The following is a 22,232-nucleotide window of genomic DNA, read 5'->3' on the forward strand; positions in this document are numbered from 1 at the left end:
GCTCCTAATAAAAAAAAAATGACATTGTTTTTAAGAAGATTATAACTTTTTCCAATCATATAATTACTTACTTTATGGATAATTATATATTATCTGATATGTGAGATTTTCATGATAATTTGCTCAATCATATTGAACAAGAATAAAATATCTTTTTTTCTTGAATTTTTATTATAATTTTTTTTATATTTGTTTTTCAGATTCAGTGTTCTTATATTTTTATGTAGTTGTTGATTAGTGATTGATTTATGATTTTCTTTTTAAATTCGAGTTTGCTTTCATGATCATAATTATTTCTTGCTTAAAATGTATATTTGAGATATTATTTGGTTAGACACAGTCAATTCAACATTTATTTTCAAACGAGTTTCTTGCTTCTTCTTTTTTGTGTTAGCAATTACATCGTTAATTATTCAATGTGAACCTACTAAGCAATTGTTTGTTTTTTTTTTTTTATGGTCATTATTATTCTATGAAAATCAAGTTTAATAGTTACCAAAAATGTTTTGCTTTGAATTTCTTTTACTTTTTGTTCAATGAATTGTGTTTCTTATGAAAACAATACATTTTTTTTATTATTTTATTTACTGTCTTTCTTGCAAATATCTTTTTATGTACATATAATCGTATAATTATTAGAAAAACAAATTTTAAAAAGTTTTTCATTTAAGCAAGTGAGAAATATATTATTCTTTTCTTTTATAATACATTTGCTTAGAAAAATAAAAAAAAAATCTTTTTTCTGATTAAAAAAAGCAAAGCAAATTAAGAAAATTAATGAGATAAAGAGGTTCTAATTGAAGAATTTTTTTTAATCCATATCTCAAATCATCTAATTTGTTTTTATTAATTCTAATACGTACGTTTCTATTCTTATCATACTAGGAACCAAGGAAAAAATATGCTTTTAAAATATATATATATTGATAAGAACAGCAGGAAATATGCAGGAAATTAATTTTTTTAATGGAGTTTTAAATGATTGCTTTCCTAAGAGAAACAATTTTATTGTTGTATTATTAAAGGAAAAGTTTTGAAGAAACTTCTATGCGAGTTGGTTATAAGTTTTAATACAAATCCTAATCTCAATCAATCAATTTGATCTATTGTTAGCATTAAATAACATTTATTAAAATATATGATTTTTAATTTGTTTTATTAAAAGTATGCAGCAACTTTTTGATTGAAATGGATTTTTATATATGGTGAAAACGCGTTGCTAACTGCTGCATTTTTTTCACGTTGTAAAATAAATAAATAAATAAATAAATCCATCCCAAGCGCGGGCATTTGACGAGTGTACTGTGTTCTTTATGGCTTTTGAGAACGAGAGGTGGAAAATCCGTGGCCCCAAGACGAGAGGAATACACGCGACCAATAAAAAATAAAATAAAGACTCGACTATCGCTAGGGGTTAAAATTGATATTAATATACTAAAATGATTTTAAAATATTTAAAATATAATTTAAAATAAAAAAATTTAATTTTTTAAATTTTTTATTAAAACATAAATAAATAAACTGAACCCCTCTTCAGAGGTTATTTTTATTATTCCGTGGCTTTTATATCAAGGTAGAATTTAGCTTTTGTTAATTGAGTATTTTTTTTTTTTTTACTTCTTCAAAAGGCAATTGCACATAAAATTAAATAATAAGAATAGAATCATTTATTTTTCTTTTAACTCTTTACCTATTACAAATTTAGAAATTCAGGGTGTTAACAATCTGGACTCTTCCATTGAGCGCAATTTTGGTGTTTTTTTTTTAGTAATGCTACTTCACCAAGCAAAAAGGTTAAAAAAAATATAAGGATTGGGAAATTAAATTCAATTAAAATAAAATAACTAAAGAGAGAAGGGAAGTTTCTGTAAATAAACAAAACACTATTCATTATAATAATATAATAACAAAATTATCCTCTTAACTATTAAATTTCTGAACCAGGTATTGAAGCCAAGGTGATTTTTTCATAATAATACAATTGTTTTTTTTATAAATTATATAGAGTTAAATTGATCATTTTATTTTTTATTTCTTATTAAAATTATTAATTAAAACCTAGAATTAAAAAAAAATGCTTATTACAGAGGTGGTTTTGGTCTTTTTTTTTTTTTTTTAAATAGTTTAATTACTTTGATGCTCTTAATAACAAGATCAACATAGTTATTTCTCTGTAGATTTTTTTTTTTTGTCATTTTATATTTTTTTTTATTGTAGATTTAAAGGTTACTCAAAAATCATTCTTGTAATTGATATATATTAAATATTATTTTAAAAAATATTTTGGACAACTCCTCAGTCATTCAGGTAGCACATGTGAGGTCGTCCAGTCACTAAATGCTGTATTTCAAGGTGGTGTTTGAAAGTTTACGGTGTCCCTTTCACAATGCTGTGAAGCGTGAACCACAAACATGCCTCTAATTTGGCAGCAACAATTATTTTTTCCCCTTATTCTTCTCATTTTTTTTTCTCAAATTTAGCGCCAACCCTTTTAAAATTTCAGACTAGCCATATTCAAGTCCTTTTGATTACTAATTTATTTTTATTTTTATTTTGAATAGGCCAAAAAATTACAAATTGTTTTCTAGTTTCATCCCTTTTCATTTTTTATCTTTTAAATATGTCTTCATTTTTTTATTACTTTTTTTTTAATAAGTTATAAAATTACAATTTTTTTTTCAATTTCACTTCTTTTATTTTTTAATCTTTCAAATTTTTTCCTTATTATTTTGATTGCTATTTATTTTGTTTGGTATCATTTTTTAGATTAAGTTTTGTTTGCAATTTCATCCTCCAATGGTTTTTTTTTCTATTGAATTTTGATCTCTGCTCTTTTTATTACTATCTTTTTTCTTCGACAAATTTTTAAAATTAATTGATATTTTTTTTCATAATTTCATAATTCAAAATTAAATTGATGGGGAATTAAGCTTTTTGATTGAACCCGTGTTAAGAAGTTCATGGGTTGCAAATTTTAGATATTAAATCACATTTAATAGGTTTGCCCGGGCTGGTTTGGTTCCCCTTTATTTTTTAAAGCTAATCTTTTTTATATTATGTTTTACCTTTTTTTTAGAGTTTTGATTCATTTTTTTTTATGGTTTGTCATCTATGGTATTAGTCTCGGCTTCATGACTAGAATCATGGATTTCAAATGTTAACAAAGACTAACTTTTTTCTGGCCTCTTTTTAAATTGATTTATTTCAATTTTATTTTTCAACATTTATTTATTTAAAATTGGTCTTCCTATCTTCTCTCTCTTTTTTTTCTTTTCCTTTCAATTGAGTTACGCCGATCTTGTGTCCATGGTCACCGAGTTTACAAATTAACTTGAGGTGACTCAAATTTTATTTTTATTGTTATGGGATCAGTCTTGGGTTCATGATCAGAGTCACCTATTTCAAAGTTTAACATGAATATACTTTTTTTTTCCAGTCATTTTTTAAATTTATTTATTTCAATTTCATTCTTTAACATTTGATTTATTGAAATTGATCTCTGTACTTTTTTTCCCTTTCATTTCAATTAGGTTATTGACACGACCAAAAGCTTGATGTCTTCTCCCAAGTGCAGGAGTGTCGAAGTAATAAATAACCCGGCAAGACCGGGGTCGAACCACAGAGAGGTTAATTGTATAAATTATAAATAACAAGACAACAACAATAAAAACAACAACAATAATAACAATAATAGTAGTAGTAGTAGTATAATAATAATAATAATAATAATAATAATAATAATAATAATAATAATACTTAGTACGTGGCGTTGTTATACCTGAGAATGATCTAAAAGATCGGGTCACAGGTTTCCAGCCTATATACTGAGTTTATGAAAAGATCAAAGAGATATATTATATAATATAAACAGAATGCAAATAATAATAATAATAATAATAATAATAATAATAATAATAAAAGAAGAAGAAGAAGAAGATGAAGAAATTAATGAGAACTTTGAGATGAAAGATTAATGTAAGGATTAAACAACGATAAAAACAAATGTCAAGGTTAGAGGATCCACTAATGATACTTCAAACAAGTATAATATAAACTCTTATTACTCAATTGGAAACCACACATAAAGGAGGTTCCAATCAGATTATAAATTGTTAACATGATTACATTAGTTATCTTATTCGAATAAAGCTAATACTTGTAAATGTTGGTAGACATTCATGATTATAACTTATGTTAACAACAAATCAAGTTTCTTTCATAGCTTACGTGTCGGTTATACCATACAGTATGGGCTATGAAAGTGCCAAGTATTTGTTGTACCAAGTATTATACAACATAAATCTAGATTAATCATTTAACAAGCAAAGTATTAAAAGTGAACAAGATAACAAATATAAAACATGTTAGTATCCAACGTTAAGGTCCATGTTAAGTTTATATTATACTTATTCTTACACCATTAGTGTACCATTTTCACCTTGACATAATTAACTTAGCTAAACATAATGAAAGAAAGAAACATAAATGAACAAGATAAGAACATAAATGAAAAAGAAGTTAACTAAGTAAAAGAAAGGAAATGAAGTGCATAAACTTGATATTAATGAAAGCAAAACATAAGCAATACAAAGAGAGAAAGCAAGAGCATGATCTTGATCTGGAAACCAAGATGCCTCAATACATGGTAAGTGCCTCCTTTTATAGGCCAAAATTTGGAACTATTGATTTGTTAATTAATTGATGAGTGGGTGGCCACATCTTGACTTGGTGACAATCCTTATCTTCTTGTCTGAACAAGACGTCATTGCTAACATCATAATTTGCCCAGAATCCTCAAGAATGTTCTAGCAAATTGTCTCAGCTTTCCAAAAAAAAGATGAGGTCATTTGGACTTCTAGAACTCAAGATATGGGCTGAACACTAAATAGTGTTTGGGCTGCAGGACAACTTCGGACTTCTTCGTTGTTCCTTCAGTTTGGACTTCAAAACGGCCTTTTTAAATCTTGGGCTCCGCATGAAAGTTGTAGGCCTTTGTCTTACCTTTCCATCCATATAAAATGGACCTAAATATGAGATCTAGAGCTCCAGATATGATCCAATTACCGAGCAATGTTCCGGTTTGGACTGCACCGACATCTCTTTTCTAAGTTTGGCCATCTCTTTGTCCTTTCACTTTTAATACTTAAACTCATCAATCAATCCTTTTTATTTATGTGATAGGCTTGCATTTAAAATGAGCATTTACCATAAATTAAGGTATCCTATAGTATCAAACTTGTTATTATAAAACATGCTTTAGTTAAGGAGTTATTGATACTTCAAGTGCAAAATGATGATATAAAACCTTGATAAACATGCACTTTTAAGTACTAATTAGTTATCCCAATCATGTGTTCATGGTCGCAGAGTTTGTAAGTTAACCTAATTTGACTCATATATATTTTTTTTAATTTTTTTTTCAACATTAAGTTGGTCGATAATTGTGCTTCATGATTATATTCAATTTGCCTTCGAATGCGGTCATCCTTGTATCATGACTGAATTTTAGATTTTGCATCTTGACCTGGGTGGTCTCGGATCGATTTTTTTTTGTCTTTTTTTAATAATGTTTTTTTCTTAATTTTTGTTCATCAATATTTTATTTGCTAGAGATTGATCTTTACTTTTTATCTTTTTATTTTTGTTGATCTATCATATTTTTATTTGATTTATTAGGAATTGATCCATGACTTTTTTTTACAAGATTATCCCAATCTTATATCAATGGTTGATAAGTTTGTGAGTTAACCCAATTTAACTGAGTTTTTTTTAATTTAATTCTTTAATATTAAGTAGTTTCATAATCCAGAGAGGCTCAAATCAAGTTTTTATTATTTTTTTGTGAATATATTTTTTTAATCATATTATTTAAATTCCGAATTAAACCAATAACCTTTATCTTAATATTTATTACTTCAATTTTTTTTTGCCCAGCACACAGAGGAGCGCAGGATACAAATCTAAAAGGGCGTTTGTCTACGCGGCTGCGGCTGCGTTTTATTTAAAGCGCATTTCTGTAGCCGTTTGGTAATTAAAAAAATTGGTTTACTGTGCATGGGCCCACATGATTTTTGCGTTTAAAACGTTGAAAAGGAAAAGCTACAAAAACCTGCTTTGCAAGCACTGTAGCGGATAAAAAAAATAATGCAATTCACTGCACAGTGAACAGTGCAATTCACTTGCACTGTCCGCAGTGTTTTTTTTTTTTTTAGTTTGTTAATTGTATTAATTTTTTTTTAAATCTAGTTTAAAGAATTAAATTCATTCGCGATGTGAAAATATTTTTTTTTTTTCAAAAAACTAGTATAGAGTGAATTAAATTCACTCGCACTGTAATATCAATTTTATATCTGATAATATTTTATCTAATTTTATTACACGCTCAAAAAATTATGAAAACTGTAATTCTTATCGGATGAATTTTGTACGTAATGGAATTATAAATAGTTTAATGGAATAATAAAAAATACTTTATATAAAGTATTATTTTTTTCATGATGTAATAGGAGTAATTAATTTTACAATATTTAAATTTAAAACCATCAATATTAATATATTTTTTAAAAAATTATTTTATAACCTCAATTTCAAAAGCATTCTTAACCAAACACATTAAACTACTTTTTCTTCAACCTCAATTTCAATCACAGTTTTAACTAAACACCTATTTTTTCAAACCAGCCTCAACTAAAAGTACTTTTTATAAAACAACTTTTTTAAAACCATAACCACAACAGCTATCACAATACCAAACACACTCTAAGTAATGAATGAATTATTGGAACTGTTGAATCCCACTTACTTATTTTCATCGTTTTTTTCCTGACATTCATTTTTATCAAAATAACATTACTTGTATTTTAGTATCCATGGATAGATTATTTATTGACATAACTTTATTTTTTTTAATTATCTGTAGAATTATTAGAAAATGATTTGTTAAGGGTCCATTTAGCATTGATGCCATTTTTTATTTTACATTTTGAAAAGAAACTTACATAAACAAGCTATTGCATTTTTTTTAAAAAAAAAAAACAGAAAATGAGAAGAATAGATAAAACTTTGGGTGAAGGGACACCACACAGCAACGGCTCTCGGGTTTCACATGCTACCTCAAAAAATTACAACCAAAAAGACAAAAAAAAAAATAAAAATAAAAATAATTTTTTAAAGAAGAATAGGTAGAAAGAGCGAGAGGGGGTAATCTGTTTGCTTGTGCTCGAAAAGAAAATTGCATGACTGGAGGGACCCGACCGCACAATTCCTCCTCTCCAATTGGGAGCTAGGGCCAAAGCTAAGAAACCCTCGTCACCTCTACCTTCCATTTTCCGACAGAAACTTACGATGAAACGCTCTCAATAACTGACCACTTCCCTCTTTATCTTTCTCCGTGCCTTGAGTATGGGCGCCTCGTTATCGAACCTGACGGAGGGAGCGGGCATGGGTGGTCCTGGGCTGGGGGACATTCCGGAGAGCTGCGTGGCTTGTGTTTTCATGTATTTGACGCCTCCTGAGATTTGCAATCTGGCTCGATTGAACCGTGCTTTTCGAGGAGCCGCTTCTTCCGATTCCGTTTGGGAAAACAAGTTGCCTTCTAATTATCAGGATCTGCTCCATATCCTCCCTCCTGATAGATACCTCAATTTCTCCAAAAAAGACATCTTTGCCCTCCTCTCACGCCCTCTCCCTTTCGATGACGGCCATAAGGTCTGTCTCTCTAGCATTCTTCTTTTTGGATTTTCGAATTAAGGGTTTATTTATTAAAAAAATGACAAAATTGAACAGGAGGTGTGGCTTGATAGAGTGACGGGAAGGGTTTGTATGTCGATATCGGCCAAAGGGATGGCAATTACGGGAATTGAAGACCGCAGATATTGGACTTGGGTTCCTACTGAAGAATCAAGGTTTCTCTCTAACTTGGTTTATTTATTTATATATTTTAACAAGTAGCACCAGCTCTAGTTTATCCTCTGCAACTTTCATTCATGCTTGATTTGGTTGTTAATCAATTAGTTATTGATGCCCACGAAATGATCCATTGTTTTCGATTTCAAAATTAATCGTTGCTAATTCACTACTTGTCGAAGTTGATGCCATAACTTCTTACGGTAAATCAACCTCAAATTCAGCCAAATCTGTTCCAGGTATTGTTAATAACTTGGGCCATTTCATTGTTGCTTTGTTGGAATTTAACAAGTTCAAAAGCTTTGCATGTAGTCAGCGATGATATTTGGATCAACCACTACTCTCTTCAGCTGGGGTTAGTTACTTTCGGTTGGTTGCGGGGGGCATCTGCCCTTTGCTTCCCTGCGAGTTGTGGAGAGATGCTTCTGCCTTCTCTTTGGCTCGCTAACTAAACCTGGCCTGAAAATTAATATCACTTGCTACTTTATCTGCTTCCTACGAGGTCCATCTTTAATTGGTTTCCGATCAAGCTTTTTCATCCTAGTTATTTGTCTATTTTATTGTCCAATACTGGATTTGTATGTAATGTGTGTTACAGCTTTTTTATTATAGTTTTAATGCTTGTTTCTGTAATAGTTTACATTTCCCATATTAAATGTGAAATGTCATATGTTTTCTTTTCCTGTTTCTGGATGCTTTTCTCGATGATAGAAGTCTAGGCGGTAGAAATGTATAGTTTTAATGCTTGTTTCTGTAATAGTTTACATTTCCCATATTAAATGTGAAATGTCATATGTTTTCTTTTCCTGTTTCTGGATGCTTTTCTCGATGATAGAAGTCTAGGCGGTAGAAATGTATATTCTGCTTATTCTGTCTGTGCAACAGTGATCAATCTTCTGCGAGGGTATATTCTGCACTTTCCTTTTCGGTCCATATGCTGGTCATAAATGTGACCTAACTGCCCTGTCATCCAAATAATTTGTGTAGTCATTTCCAATTGAAGAAGTGCACTTGTTGACACAAGCAGAGGATGGACAATCCCTTGTGATAATTTCTGCCTGCCTTTGTTTAGATTATCTTTTCCAATTTTTATGCTAGATAATTGAAGCATGCCTGGTAGCACGAAAACTTGGACTATCGAATATATCGTTACACATTTTTACTTGTCCTTTATTGGTTTTCTTGTATCAAAATGTCTCAAAATAATATGCTCCAGTTATCCTTTTATCAATTAAATGGTTGTAGTTTTTAGATGTCTGGAATTCATGTAGAGGTCTACTGATGTCATTTTGACACCCTACTGAGCTCTTGTTTGGCTTGTTATGAGTCAGCAGTATATTGTTGTATTACTGACTCCTTCAGTCAATATGTGTGTGTCTGTGGAATAAGAATATTCAAATGCTGGTAGCTCCTACATTGTTGTGCTTTATTTTTCACAAAGTGCTCTTGCAGATCTTGACAGTTAATCTTTTGTAGATTCCATGAGGTGGCCTATTTGCAACAAATATGGTGGTTTGAAGTGGATGGAGTTGTAAAGTTCCCTTTCCCCGCTGATATCTATACTCTATACTTCAGGCTTCACCTTGGAAGGTTTTCCAAACGACTGGGACGCCGTGTCTGCAATTTCGACCACACTCATGGTTGGGATATAAAGCCAGTACGGTTTGAGTTGTCTACCTCTGATGGTCAGCAAGCATCATGTGAGTTCTGTTTAGACGAGACTGAACAAGATGAAGTAAATGGCAACCAGAAGCGTGGATGCTGGATAGATTACAAGGTAGGTGAATTTATTGTGACAGACTCAGAACCTGCTACTGAGGTCAAATTTTCCATGAAACAGATTGATTGCACACATTCCAAAGGTGGGCTTTGTGTAGATTCTGTATTTATTATCCCCAGTGATCTGAAAGCCCGTAAACGAAGAGGGATTTTGAAGTAGCAAACGCGGGGATGTTGCTTAATATTTTCAGTGATCCCAGAAGTTTCTACCTGGGCATATTTTTTTTGTCATACTGCTTATACTTCTGAAGGCATTTGATGTTTTAGAGGATATCGTCAGAAGTTGGTTTTCCAAGTAGGTGTGTTTCCTCAATGGCTATATAATTCTTGCTGCTGTACTTAATCCAGTTTTGTTGATTATATACCTGAGCACATAGGATTAATAGAAAATGCTTTGTTAATTATTTCACGCCTAGTTTGATGCAAATGAGATATAATTCTTGAGTTTTGAAGGCCCATAAAATTTCTTTTGCATTCTTGAGTTTAGCAGAAATATGATCGTTGCGGGACTAGTTCTCAGTTAAATGCAATGAGCTTTCATTTTGCCTGACATTTGTTATCAATAGTTACAGCCAGGATGATTGCATTACATTTCATTCTAAGAATTAATGCATTATGGTTGATTAAATTTGCACCATTCCTAGAAATAATTATAAGTTGGCAGAGTGTAACTTGCCACCAACTAGCACAGGTCAAGACTGTATATTGGATACGAGGTTGAAAATGTGTTTTTTTTTTTTTTTTTAAAAAAAGTACCATGCGGTTTATCTATGACTTTAAAAAAACTATTTCAAAAACTAAAATTAACCAGAAACTAAAAATTAATCCATACTCAGATATGTTATTTTCATGAGTTTTGAAGGTTTTAAAAAAAAACATAATATAAATTTTTTTTATAAAATGAAATCATTTGATATAAATATTAATTATTTTAATGGTTTAAATTGATATTAAAAGTAATCCGGCGACTTTTTTTTTCCTTTCTTAATTAGAAAATAAAAAAATAATAAAAATGAATTTTTATATCAAAATTAAATTGAAAAAATATTAAAGTATTAAAATTATATAAATTATATTATTTTTAAAGTGCGAGGACTGAAGTGTATTTTTCCTAAAAATTCCAGCATGCCATCCATGTTTGATATCCTTTCAATTCCACCATGGACTAAGAAGTTCCACCCTTAATTAAGAAATAAAAAGTAATTAGTATTCAAATAGGATTAAATTATCTAAAATAAGATTTTAAAAACCAAAATAAATTATTAAAAAATATATAGTAGGTCCACAGTGATTTATGTATATACGAAGAATGCTGGCTCTGCAATTAAAATCCCATGCCTTTTAAATTTTTACTTGGCGGAAGAACCCCAATCTAGAGATGAGAAGCTGTGTTTCGGCATTAACACTTGGGTACATTGACTTTCATTTCCTTTGCTTCGGCAGTCGCTTCTAGTTTCTCCTACTTGTCTTTCGATTTAATGATCATTTGTAATAGTAATGCTTGTACTTAATTCTTGATTTAATCATATGTTTTTATTTTTTGCATGGGCGTGCATGGTAAATTAAGGTTTTTTTTGTGACTTTAATAAACGTTCAACTTAGTATAATCTTGTCTGTTTATTACACGATTATCATCAAAAACACATTTTTTTTTTATCATTTCCCTTTTAAATTTTGCATCATGGCTAATCCTCTTAAAACAAAAAAATTGAAAAAAAAAAACATTCTTGCATTATTTTTTGAATTTATATATAATTTGCTAATTATTGATATCGCTTTAGCATTTTTATGTTTACATTAAAAAAAAATAAAAAAATATTTTTTCTTATTACATGCGTCCAATTAAGAGCGTGTTTGGCAGTGTGGTAGCGGTTGCTTTTCAAATAGCTTTTCGTGCCGAAATACATGCAAATGATGTTTTTTTATTTTTTAAAAATCATTTTTGATATCAGCACATCAAAACGATCCAAAAAGTACAACCGTAACTCAATTTTAGAAAAAAAAAAAAAAAAAAAATTTGAAATTTGCCAAAACGCAGTTACAAACGTAGAAACAAACACTTCCTAAGTTTTAAAACAATGTTATAAATTCCATTGAGATTTGACGTATATTAAAAGACCCTTTAAATCAACATTTTCAAATCTTAAAAAAAAAAAACTCAAATTTTGTTTTCACACTAATAATAATAAAAAAAATGTTTTGATTTTCATTTTTGATTTTTAATATTCAGAGTGAATGAACAGTTGCTTCCTTAGATATTAAGAGAAATAGCATATTTTCTTGATTTTTTCAAACAATAATCATACACATGAAGAAATATGGTAATTTTTTTTTATTTGATAGTCTCCCCTACATGGAGGCTCTCCTAATCAACACACCAACATGAGATTTGCTCTACGCATGCACATCAAACATGTAAAGGGTTTTCCATTTAAATTAAAGGTTTTATTTAATTTAATAAAATTTTGATAGAATCTCCCCTGTCTTGGATCCTACCAAAAGTTTTGTCCCTCAATTAATACTTGCAAATATAATTGTAATCTAACCTATATTTGGTTTGTACACCTAGTACTCACAAACAGTTTCAGGCATGCCCTCCTTACTAATATTTCTTCACTCATAATTGTTCCACATTTATACACAACATTTATATTAATTTATGAGATATATAGATTCAATTATATATTTATACAATGAAACCTATAATAATTAATAACCCAACATTCTACTTTTTGCAAAATTTTAAATATTAAAATTTAGCATATACATCAAGTTTAACTACGTAACATAATGAAAAATTTTAAAATACTACCTAACACTAAACTATGTAGTTCTAACAACAAAGTCACTGCTGTGATGGTGGCTAAGACGGACCTAAAATACATAATAGGGAAGACAATAATTAAACACATGTAAGTATACCTTTCACTTATGTATTATATTATAGCTTAGAAGCACAAGAACCTACAATAGTTCAATTTCATTTGAATTAATTCTTTTTAACTAAAACTACATCATTACACAATTAGTAAAACTATGTGCAGTTAGTAAAATCCTTGAACATAATTTTCATCATTACAACTAGCTCATTACAATATAATGAGGGCATGTAAGGCGGGCCTACTTAATTTTACATAATTAGTCCCCACCAGAGCGACCAACATTAAATTATTCAAACTAGCCCTCACTTATACGGCTAGCTTAATTAATGACTCGAGTTTTTTTTTTTAAAATGCATTTGTGGCAACTGAACATTATTTTTTATGCAAAAAACATAATTTCTCCGCACAGGGCGTGAGTCCACACTTATTCTATATCTAAACTAAAAAATTAAAATATCCATATATGACTCGTCAAGTTTCATATACGAGAATTTTTTATTATTTCATATGAAAATTAAAGTATGTATATTAATATATTATAAGAAAACAACTAAAACAGAAGAAGGATTCATTGTAGCCTCCCTCGTATTTTCCTATTCACCGCTACAGTGTGGTGACTTTTTTGTCATTCACAAGAAAAATTGCTTGTCTTTGAACCAGTGGCATTTTTATATTTCCATGTCATTAGGCATTACGAATTTGTTTGGAGGCATTTTTGTTTATTCAATTTACTTATAAACAGTAAAAGAACCAAAATACCTTTGGGATAAAAAAACTAACACTATAGGGCAGGGGTGTCATTGTTGTTTTCTATAAAAAAAATTTGGTCTTATTTCAAAACTATAGCAAATTTGTATAGTATTTAAATATTATTTTAGTTATTTTATTTATAATGAATTTTATTTAAAATAAAAAAAATTAAAGCTTAATATTAAAAAAGTTGGACCAAGAGGCATCTGGTAACATGTTTGGCCTATAAAAAAAAAAGTTAGTCATGCGTGAGCTTGCAATGCCAAGTCCGTGCAACTAATTTTTTTTTTTTTTTAAAAAAAGAAAACCAAGTGTCGTCACTTAATTTTTTATAAAATAAATAAATAACTGTTATTTATGTAGACAAATAAATTAAATAATACATCATCACCTAATTGAGATTTTGATGGCCATCACTTGAGTTTTTGGTTAATGAAACAAAAAAACCTCTTTCTAAAACTTATTTTAACCTAAAATCACCTAAAAAAATCTTAGATACTCAAAAGATGTTTATAAATCTAGAACACAATAAAATATAGATAAAAAATGAAATATTTTTTTTTTGAAATTTTAATCCTTATTTTTTATATGTTTTTTTCAACAACAAATTAATTTTTTTCCCAAAAAAATTGATGATTAATTCACATAAAAAAAGACTCTAACCTCAAGCATACAGTACAATAAAATGTAAATAAAAGTGAATTATGGTACAAATTGATATAATCATCAAATGCAACGATGAAATAGTAAAAAATAATAGCTAGAATACAAAAAATACTGTAGAATTAATAATGCCATCCATTGTTGGTTTCTAGTTTATAATTTTAATTGTTGTTACGTGAAGATTGCGTTTCATATTGCCGCCCAAGTGGTATTTTTTAGAAATCTTTGAAAAAATGTTTAGCTTTGAATTAGTTTTTATATTATATATATATATATATATATATAGATTTTTTGATGTATTAATACTAAAAATAAATTTATTTTAATATATTTATAAATAAAAAATATTTTAAACTCATTTTCGCTCCATTAAACTCTTGTCTGCTATTCTTGAAACAAAAAAAAAGGAGAAGAAAATTTGTTTGAGAAATTAGCTACGAGCTTAAAGTTCAGGGACTGGTCCCCACTCGGCGCCGCCCTAGTGCTGCCGGGGATCTATAGTGAAGTGGCTCTATTTTTAGCTTAAAAGTTGTCTCAATATTAAATTTACACCTATAAATGTGTATCCATTTTAACAGGTCCGAATCCACGAATCAAGGACCAGTAGAAAGTAGATTCTCGTTGATTTACACTCACACAGGGCGCCCCTCATCTTAGTAGTGCTGGATTTTCCCAGCAGTTTTTAAAGCTCACTAAGGACCACTGCGTATTTGAAATTGTTCTATAACCTTAGATGGCCACCACCTTATCTTCTAGGTCCGCTGCCAGCCCCCCTCCCCGGCCCTCCGTTTTTCTCCTCCACTGGGAGCTGCAGAAACATGTTCTGCAATTCGCTTGCATTATATGTGCTCAGGCCGGCCGACCAGTATGAGAAATCAACGAAGCATGATGACATTAACATATAGCTTTAGTTGTAGTGGTACATGTCTTATCAATTAAGCTTGTTTTCCAATCTGATTTTATATATATCTACCATGCAGCCGGGAACAAAGAAAAGAAGAGAAAAAACTTCAAAGTAATTCAGAAATGGTCTGATCTTTTCATCAGAGGCTGGCTTGTTTTTTTATCTTCTAAATTTGCCCTGACACCAACACTTGTCCTCCAATGATTATTAGACTAACTTGGTTGTTGTCGTCGACTGGAGCTAGTTGAAAACACTAGTCAGAGTTTGAAACTATGTATCACTAAGCAAGAGATTGGTCCGAGGTTAATCTGATGATGTGCGTACGTGGGACGACGTGGAAGATGGTCCTAGTTAATACTATTTCTCATAGTAGGCGTCTGGTTTTCCAACTCTTTGTGCTGGGAGAGCTAGAGACCCTTGGTTTTAGTCAATATTCAACGTATGATGATATCGTCGTTGAAAATCAAAGCTCCTTTTGCCCTAGAGTACTTGCTGGAGCTCCTCGCAGCACAATTTCAAGTGTTAATTTCCATCTAATTGCCTTAGGTCATTGGATCTAAGGGAGCAATTTTACAGCCCAGCCACGGCGTTAGGTGATGGTTGGGCCTGGGATTGAACCCTGAAAACACCAGAAAAGATATTTAAATTTAACACGTTCTTGATGGTGTGGGGTTGAAAACCATGTTCTGGGAAATTACCAGATCGTAATTTTGAAATCTTAGGTGCTTTGAGTTCAATTTTGATGCCTCTCTTTTATAGCAAAAAGAGGATGTATACGGGTAATTAAAGCATTAATTAAATTACATGATATTCACCAGTTTGAATTTGGTTGTCTGGTTATGCAGCAGGAAAGAACATTGTCATAAATTTAATCAACTGTCAATCTTGGCGGGGATCTTCACTAAATTTGCCTTTAATTATCAAGTGCTTCCTACCACAACGAACTTCTATTTCACGAGAAAGCACCAGCTGGTTCATGAGTAATGACCATCCTTAATTTTACCTTTCATGTGCATGCATCGATACCATACAATCCGATCCGTTTTTTTTTTTTTTAATTTTTCAACACTCACCTCATTTAACTTTATATAGACTTGTTTTAAGATTACTGTTAGAGAATAATATAAATTTTATCCTAGGATTTTACTTATCAGCTTAAATTTTTAGGTTAAGATGGTTTTTTGACATGGTATCAGAGCCTTGATGACCAAGTAGTCACGAGTTTGAATCTCACAACCTCCATTTATTTGATAAAAATTAAGCACAAAATAATATAGTCTTGTGCAAGTTTCAATCCCAAAAAGCTTTCATTTGAGGGGGTGTGTTAGAGAATAATATAAATCATATCCTAAGATCTTACCTAACAGCTTAAGCTTTTAGATTGAGATGGTTCTTTAACAGTTAGTGGGAGATTCTCGTTTCTAAGTGTTTTTTTTTTAAAAATATATTAAAATAATATTTTTTATTTTTAAAATTAAGTATATCAAAATCAACTACCTAACAACATATATATATATTTTTTTAAAATCACGGTACGAAGGCACTCCCCAGCACACGTTCGTTATCGTAGCAGCTGAGGTTGAGTGGCAGTCCCAAGTTGCAGCTTTATTCAATGACATAGTTTTTTTTTTGGCGAACTGTATAGTACTACTAGCTAGTAAATTATTTCAATGCAGGCATCAAATGGCTCTGGAAAAGGTTCTTGCCTCTTGCACTGCTTTCATGGAATTGGAAAATGGGTTTTACTTTTGCTACTGTTTTTCTATTTAAGGAAAAAAATAATAATATAAAAAAGCATGCACGCACCATTCATTTTGTAAAGTCTATATATATATATATATATATATATATATGAATATATCTAACCCTTTTCATTTTGCCATCTGAAATTTCATGATGGGCCTCCGGCCAGCTGCTATTAATGATATATGATGTGTTGTTATCAACAATTCAGAAAGGAAACACCTTTAATTAATGCACAAGATCAATATTCTTCAATGTCAAAGAGAGAGAAATGTGGAGCTAGGCATGCTGCAGTGACCTACCTAGCTCTGTCTCATATATCTCTTTCGCTATTCTGGGCTCTATGTGTTCTCTCCTCCTCACTCCTCTCTACAGTTATCCCGTCACGTTTTGGTTTCTAAAACGATCATGTATTATGGAGTCTCTCTCTCCCTCTCTCTCTCTCTACACAGTACAGACTCTCTCTTAGATCTGAGCCCCACATTTTACAAATTGAAGCGCTGGCAATTCAACAAGCCAACCCTAGATACTGATAGGACCAGCCCTTAGACCTCAGCCCCACATCCAGTAGGAATTGAACAAGCCAACGCACACAGGGAGAGGGAGAGGGAGAGGGAGAGCTTTCTTCTCTGCAACGTACTGCTGTACTGCAAGTTAATTAAGGTGGGAAAAGAGGGTGAAACAATAGGATGAGCCCAGCAACTTACTTTCTTTGACAGGGTTTGTGTCTTTTATTGGATGCAATTACAGATGGCAGGTTTTTCATGGACTGGACTGGTTTTATGCCTCCTCTTTTTAGCACCGTGCATGCCTCGCCTCGCCTAACAAGGTAGATTCCTATATATATATATATATATATATATATATATATATATATATATATATATATATATATATGATCATCTGTGTATCATTCAATTTCATATAGTATATGGTTTCACCTATGACTCATATACGTCTACAGTGCTGCTTTCAATATAGTTGATTTTTATTTAATATCTTGGACGAGTCTGATTGCATGCACGTAAACATGAACATGAACATGAAATCTGATTGCATGTATGTATGTTCACAAAGAAATCCAATATAAATTATATGTTGAAATATCACGTAATAATTTAATTAAGTTATTAGATTAAATTAGTTTTTTGGTATAATATTAGAGTTTTATTGAACAAATAATTATGAGTTCAAATCTCATCATTTTTATTATCTTTTTCAATTAAAATCTAAGTAATAACATAATGTAATGTGAATTCATGCAAGTTTTTAGTTTAAAATTTTTTCACTTGAGGATTGTATTAAATAATAATATAAATTATATTAAGAGTTTTTTTTTTTTTATTATTATTATCAAATCTCTCTCCTTCCTTTGAAACTTAATGACATAAATATTAAATTTTCGTTAACTAATTCCTTGTGATTTTCCAGCTAAATGTATAAGTTTAATATAAATATATTGAAACTAGCTAGAAATGAACATCTGAATAAAAATTTATAAAATACATTAAATATTTAATCCATTTCCTTCTTTTTTAGGTACGGGCTAAATTTTCTTTTATTTTAGGAACAAATTTTATGTTACATATATTTCAATATTTATTAATCTCTCTTAGTTTTTTTTTTTCTTAATTCATGAAGAAACTAAGCTTTCTTTTTATTTTATTTCTGAGAAGGAAGATTTATTTTATATGTGAATTGTTACTGAGAATTAATCAATGTCTATATATTTGTAGTTTTCATCACATCTCTTTATTAATATTTATTATTAATTAACCTGTCGCCAATCGTACTAATATTCATGATCATATAAATTTAATTAATTGGAAGAAACAAACATGATTAATTAATAAAAGCTTAAGATGTATCATACTTGCTTAAAAAGAGAGGAAGAGCCCAAGAGAAAACCGGAAGGACCACTAGTGTTTTTTTTAATCCTAATATTAATAAATAATGGAATAGTTATTTAAGCACCGGCCTCAACGTGTGTTTTTCTATATATATACATATACGTGAGTCAGTGTCACTAATACCACCTGGTTAATTTCCAAATCAAGAAATGGATTAATGCACAAGAAATTGTATATGAACGTTGGAATTTATGGTTAAGTACTGAAATAAAAATAACTTTACGTGTTTTTAATTTAATATATTTCAAAGCAAAACATACTTTCAAAACTAAACACTAATATTTTAAAAAACAAACGTTAACATACACCCAAAAACATCCAAGACAAAAGTTAACAGAGTTTATTTGAGGGTGGAATTTGAAACGGTAGCGTATGGAATAATGTATAGATACATATACAGAAACAAGTAGAGGCGGTGTAGTGAGTACTGATGATGATGATGATGAGGACGTCGAGGTGGGTAGGCGTGAGAAAGGGAAGGCATAGTGTCAGTACATGAAGGAGCAAGCAGCTGCTCTCTCTTCTCAGACGGCGGGACCACATGCATCAATGGAATGGGGCTGGACTGGAGGCCTTTGATTCCTTTACAATCTCTCTTTCATTTAATTTCAGGATTGCCACCCCACGCCATCATCTTCCTGTGGCAACCGACAGCATGCTCTCTCTCTCTCTCTCTCTCTCTCTCTCTCTCTCTCTCTATATTAGACAGACACACACACCACCTTTGTTTGCACCCCAAAAAGTGAAGCAGAGACGAGGAGCTATAACAACCTTTCAGTTTCTTCTCTTTGCTGCCCCCTAAAAGAGTAGCTAGAGAGAATTGACTCCTTTTCCCCCCCCGCTTTGCCCACCACGCCTCCTCTCCTCTCCGCCACCCAATACAATATTATCAGTCGTCTTTCTTTCTTATTATCTCTCGCGCGTGGTCCTTGATTTACTGGCCAACAACAGGTATAACACAAACGTTATATACAGATTAGAAAGAGTAGTTAGCTAGTGATCGTAATATGAATATGGATAATATGGATTGGAATGGCAGCTTCAGAAGCTTCGTTTCTCGACCAGATCAGACTTCCTTTAACTTCCTCTACAACTATACCTATGACCCGCAGTATCCAGGTATGCACGTAATCATCAACCTTTTAATCATTAATTTTAGTGAAGAGATCTCCTCACCATTAAAGAATTCCATGCATTCACTCATCACCCCAATCATACAATCTGAATCTGCATTTATACGTGTGTGTGTGTGATCACCTTCCTTTCAAATTGAAGCGTGCATTGCATGGAAGCAAAAGCAATCATGCTTCAACCATTACTACCTAACTATTATCCATCATCATACCTCCTACTCATTATACTATCATATATTAATAATTAGCAAGTGATTGTTTCTCATATATATATATATATATATATATATATAATACACGCACACACACGTATGAAATGTTGTCTCGATATGTATCGATCCTTCAGGCATGGACATGAAGCACCCGACAATATTAGCAGAAAATGCACCCAACAGATTCGTCCCAAGTACCGCTCTGGACAAGATCACCAGCTATGGGAGTCAAGAGAAGAAGAAGCGATTGACAAGTGACCAGCTAGAGTCGCTGGAGAAGAGCTTTCAAGAAGAGATCAAGCTGGATCCTGATAGGAAAATGAAGCTGTCTCGTGAACTAGGGCTCCAGCCCAGGCAGATTGCTGTTTGGTTCCAGAATAGACGTGCTAGATGGAAAGCTAAACAGCTCGAGCGCTTATATGACAACCTTAAGCAGGAGTTTGATTCTGTGTCCAAAGAGAAACAGAAGCTTCAGGAAGAGGTTAATTGCTCATGTCATGAATGTGTTGTCTTTTCTTACAGGAATATATATATATATATCGACCTCTTCCCTTCTCTTCTCAGCATCCACCTAGCTAGTCCACGGACTCCATATTTAATTAGAACCTGAACCTCCCACCTTCTATGCTCGACAACCGAATCTAAAACACATATATATATATATATATATAAAAAGTTAAGGATTAATTGTAATTAAGTTGGTTATGGATGTCAGGTAATGAAGCTGAAAGCAGTGGTGAGAGAACAAGCCACGAGGAAGCAGGTCTCAACAGCAGGGTACACAGAGATATCAGGGGAAGAGACAGTAGAAAGCACATCAGTTGCCGCAGCAAGTCGCAAGCTACGAGGACACAGTCACCACCAGAACAACGCAGAACACTGCAACTATCTTCTCAATGTGGATGAATACAACCCAGTTTCATCTCCTTACTGGGCTCTTTTGCCATCTTATCCTCAATAATCACTCCATCGCCTTCTCCATAACTCTCAAATATCGGGCCAGCTAGCTGTTATTATGATATATATATATATATATGAAGGACATTGTTCATAAATATTATTCTTCTTAGGGTGTTAATTAATTTAGCTCATAATTTAACCTTTAATTATGACAACGTTAATTAATTTGCAATTAATTTCCTGTTTTAAGTACTTTGCACCCTCATCATCTCTGATTATGCATACATATTATCCAGAACAATCGAGCTGCATATATTGATATTTCCTGTTAAAAGGCATATCTCCTGCACATCTATATATCTCACAGGTCAGGCTGGGCTCGTCCTCCCTAGCCTGCGCGCGCTGTGCTTTTCAACATCTTCCGTACTATGCATATCCCTCTCAGTTCCTTCAAGGACGAGATATATATGCTTCATGTGACCTACCCCTCTCCTAGTACCGTATGAGTCTCTGTTTGAATTAACGGAAATGGATAGAAAAGAACAACGTAATTTGTTTCCATAAACAGGGCAAGAAATCTATTAAAAAAATCATTTTCCCAGTTCTCTTAAAAAAATATGGTTTTTAATTATTACACAACAAGAAAGATCATTGTATAACATAAATATTTAATAAGTTAGTGTTGATTTCAACAATAACGTAATTAATTTGTGTCTATTATACAACATGAAATTAAGATCAATGTAGAGGATGACAAAAATCAAACCTTCCTCCTAGAAGGCCTTCATTTGCATTTACATGAACATGGCAGTTTGCAGGAGAATAAGAAACATTTCACCTGGTTGTTGAAGTCAAATAACCAAATCTCCGAATGACCTCTCCCTCATTCATCACACCCTATCAAGTATATATGTAGTTGAAGTTAAACGGAAAAATCCATTAAATATCCTATTTTTAAAGATTAATGTTACAACGTTTTCGTTAAAAGGCCAAAATCGATAAAATATTGTATTTTTAGGGATTAATATCAAAATTTTTGGTTAAAAAAACCAAAATCAATGAAATCTCCTATTGCTAGGGATTACAATAAAAAAAATTTGTTGTAAAAAATAAATAGACAAAATCTCATATTTTTAGGATTAACGTCAAAGTTTTTTATTGTTAAAAATAAATTGATGAAATTTTTACTTTTAGGGATTAATGTCATAATGTTTTTGCTAAACCCCCAAAACTAATGAAATCTCCTATTTAGAGATTGATGTTGATTTTTTTTTTTTGTTAAAAAGCCAAAATCAACGAAATCTTTTAGTTTTAGGGATTGATGTTAAAATATTTTTGCTAAAGGTTCAAGATCAATGAAATTTTTTATTTTTAGAGACTAATGTCAAATATACTGACAAGTATTCTATTTTTAGGTTCTCAAATTGTTTTTTTTTAAATAAGTAAATTAA

General features: G+C 31.1%; 2 protein-coding genes across 2 annotated transcripts; both read left to right on the top strand.

The window, feature by feature from the left end:
* The first annotated feature begins 7,201 nt into the window (after positions 1–7,201).
* LOC118048194 (F-box protein PP2-A15) lies at positions 7,202–10,027 on the top strand. Its single transcript, XM_035057779.2, has 3 exons — positions 7,202–7,707; positions 7,786–7,904; positions 9,382–10,027. The coding sequence occupies exons 1-3, from the start codon at positions 7,402–7,404 to the stop codon at positions 9,842–9,844; spliced, it is 888 nt and encodes a 295-aa protein (XP_034913670.1). The 5' UTR covers positions 7,202–7,401; the 3' UTR covers positions 9,845–10,027.
* An 8,981-nt stretch (positions 10,028–19,008) lies between these two features.
* On the top strand, positions 19,009–21,033 carry LOC118048193 (putative homeobox-leucine zipper protein ATHB-51). Its single transcript, XM_035057778.2, has 3 exons — positions 19,009–19,655; positions 20,016–20,362; positions 20,597–21,033. The coding sequence occupies exons 1-3, from the start codon at positions 19,544–19,546 to the stop codon at positions 20,840–20,842; spliced, it is 705 nt and encodes a 234-aa protein (XP_034913669.1). The 5' UTR covers positions 19,009–19,543; the 3' UTR covers positions 20,843–21,033.
* The last annotated feature ends 1,199 nt before the right edge of the window (positions 21,034–22,232 follow it).

Source organism: Populus alba, chromosome 6 (genome assembly GCF_005239225.2).
Source record: "Populus alba chromosome 6, ASM523922v2, whole genome shotgun sequence".
NCBI lineage: Eukaryota > Viridiplantae > Streptophyta > Magnoliopsida > Malpighiales > Salicaceae > Populus > Populus alba.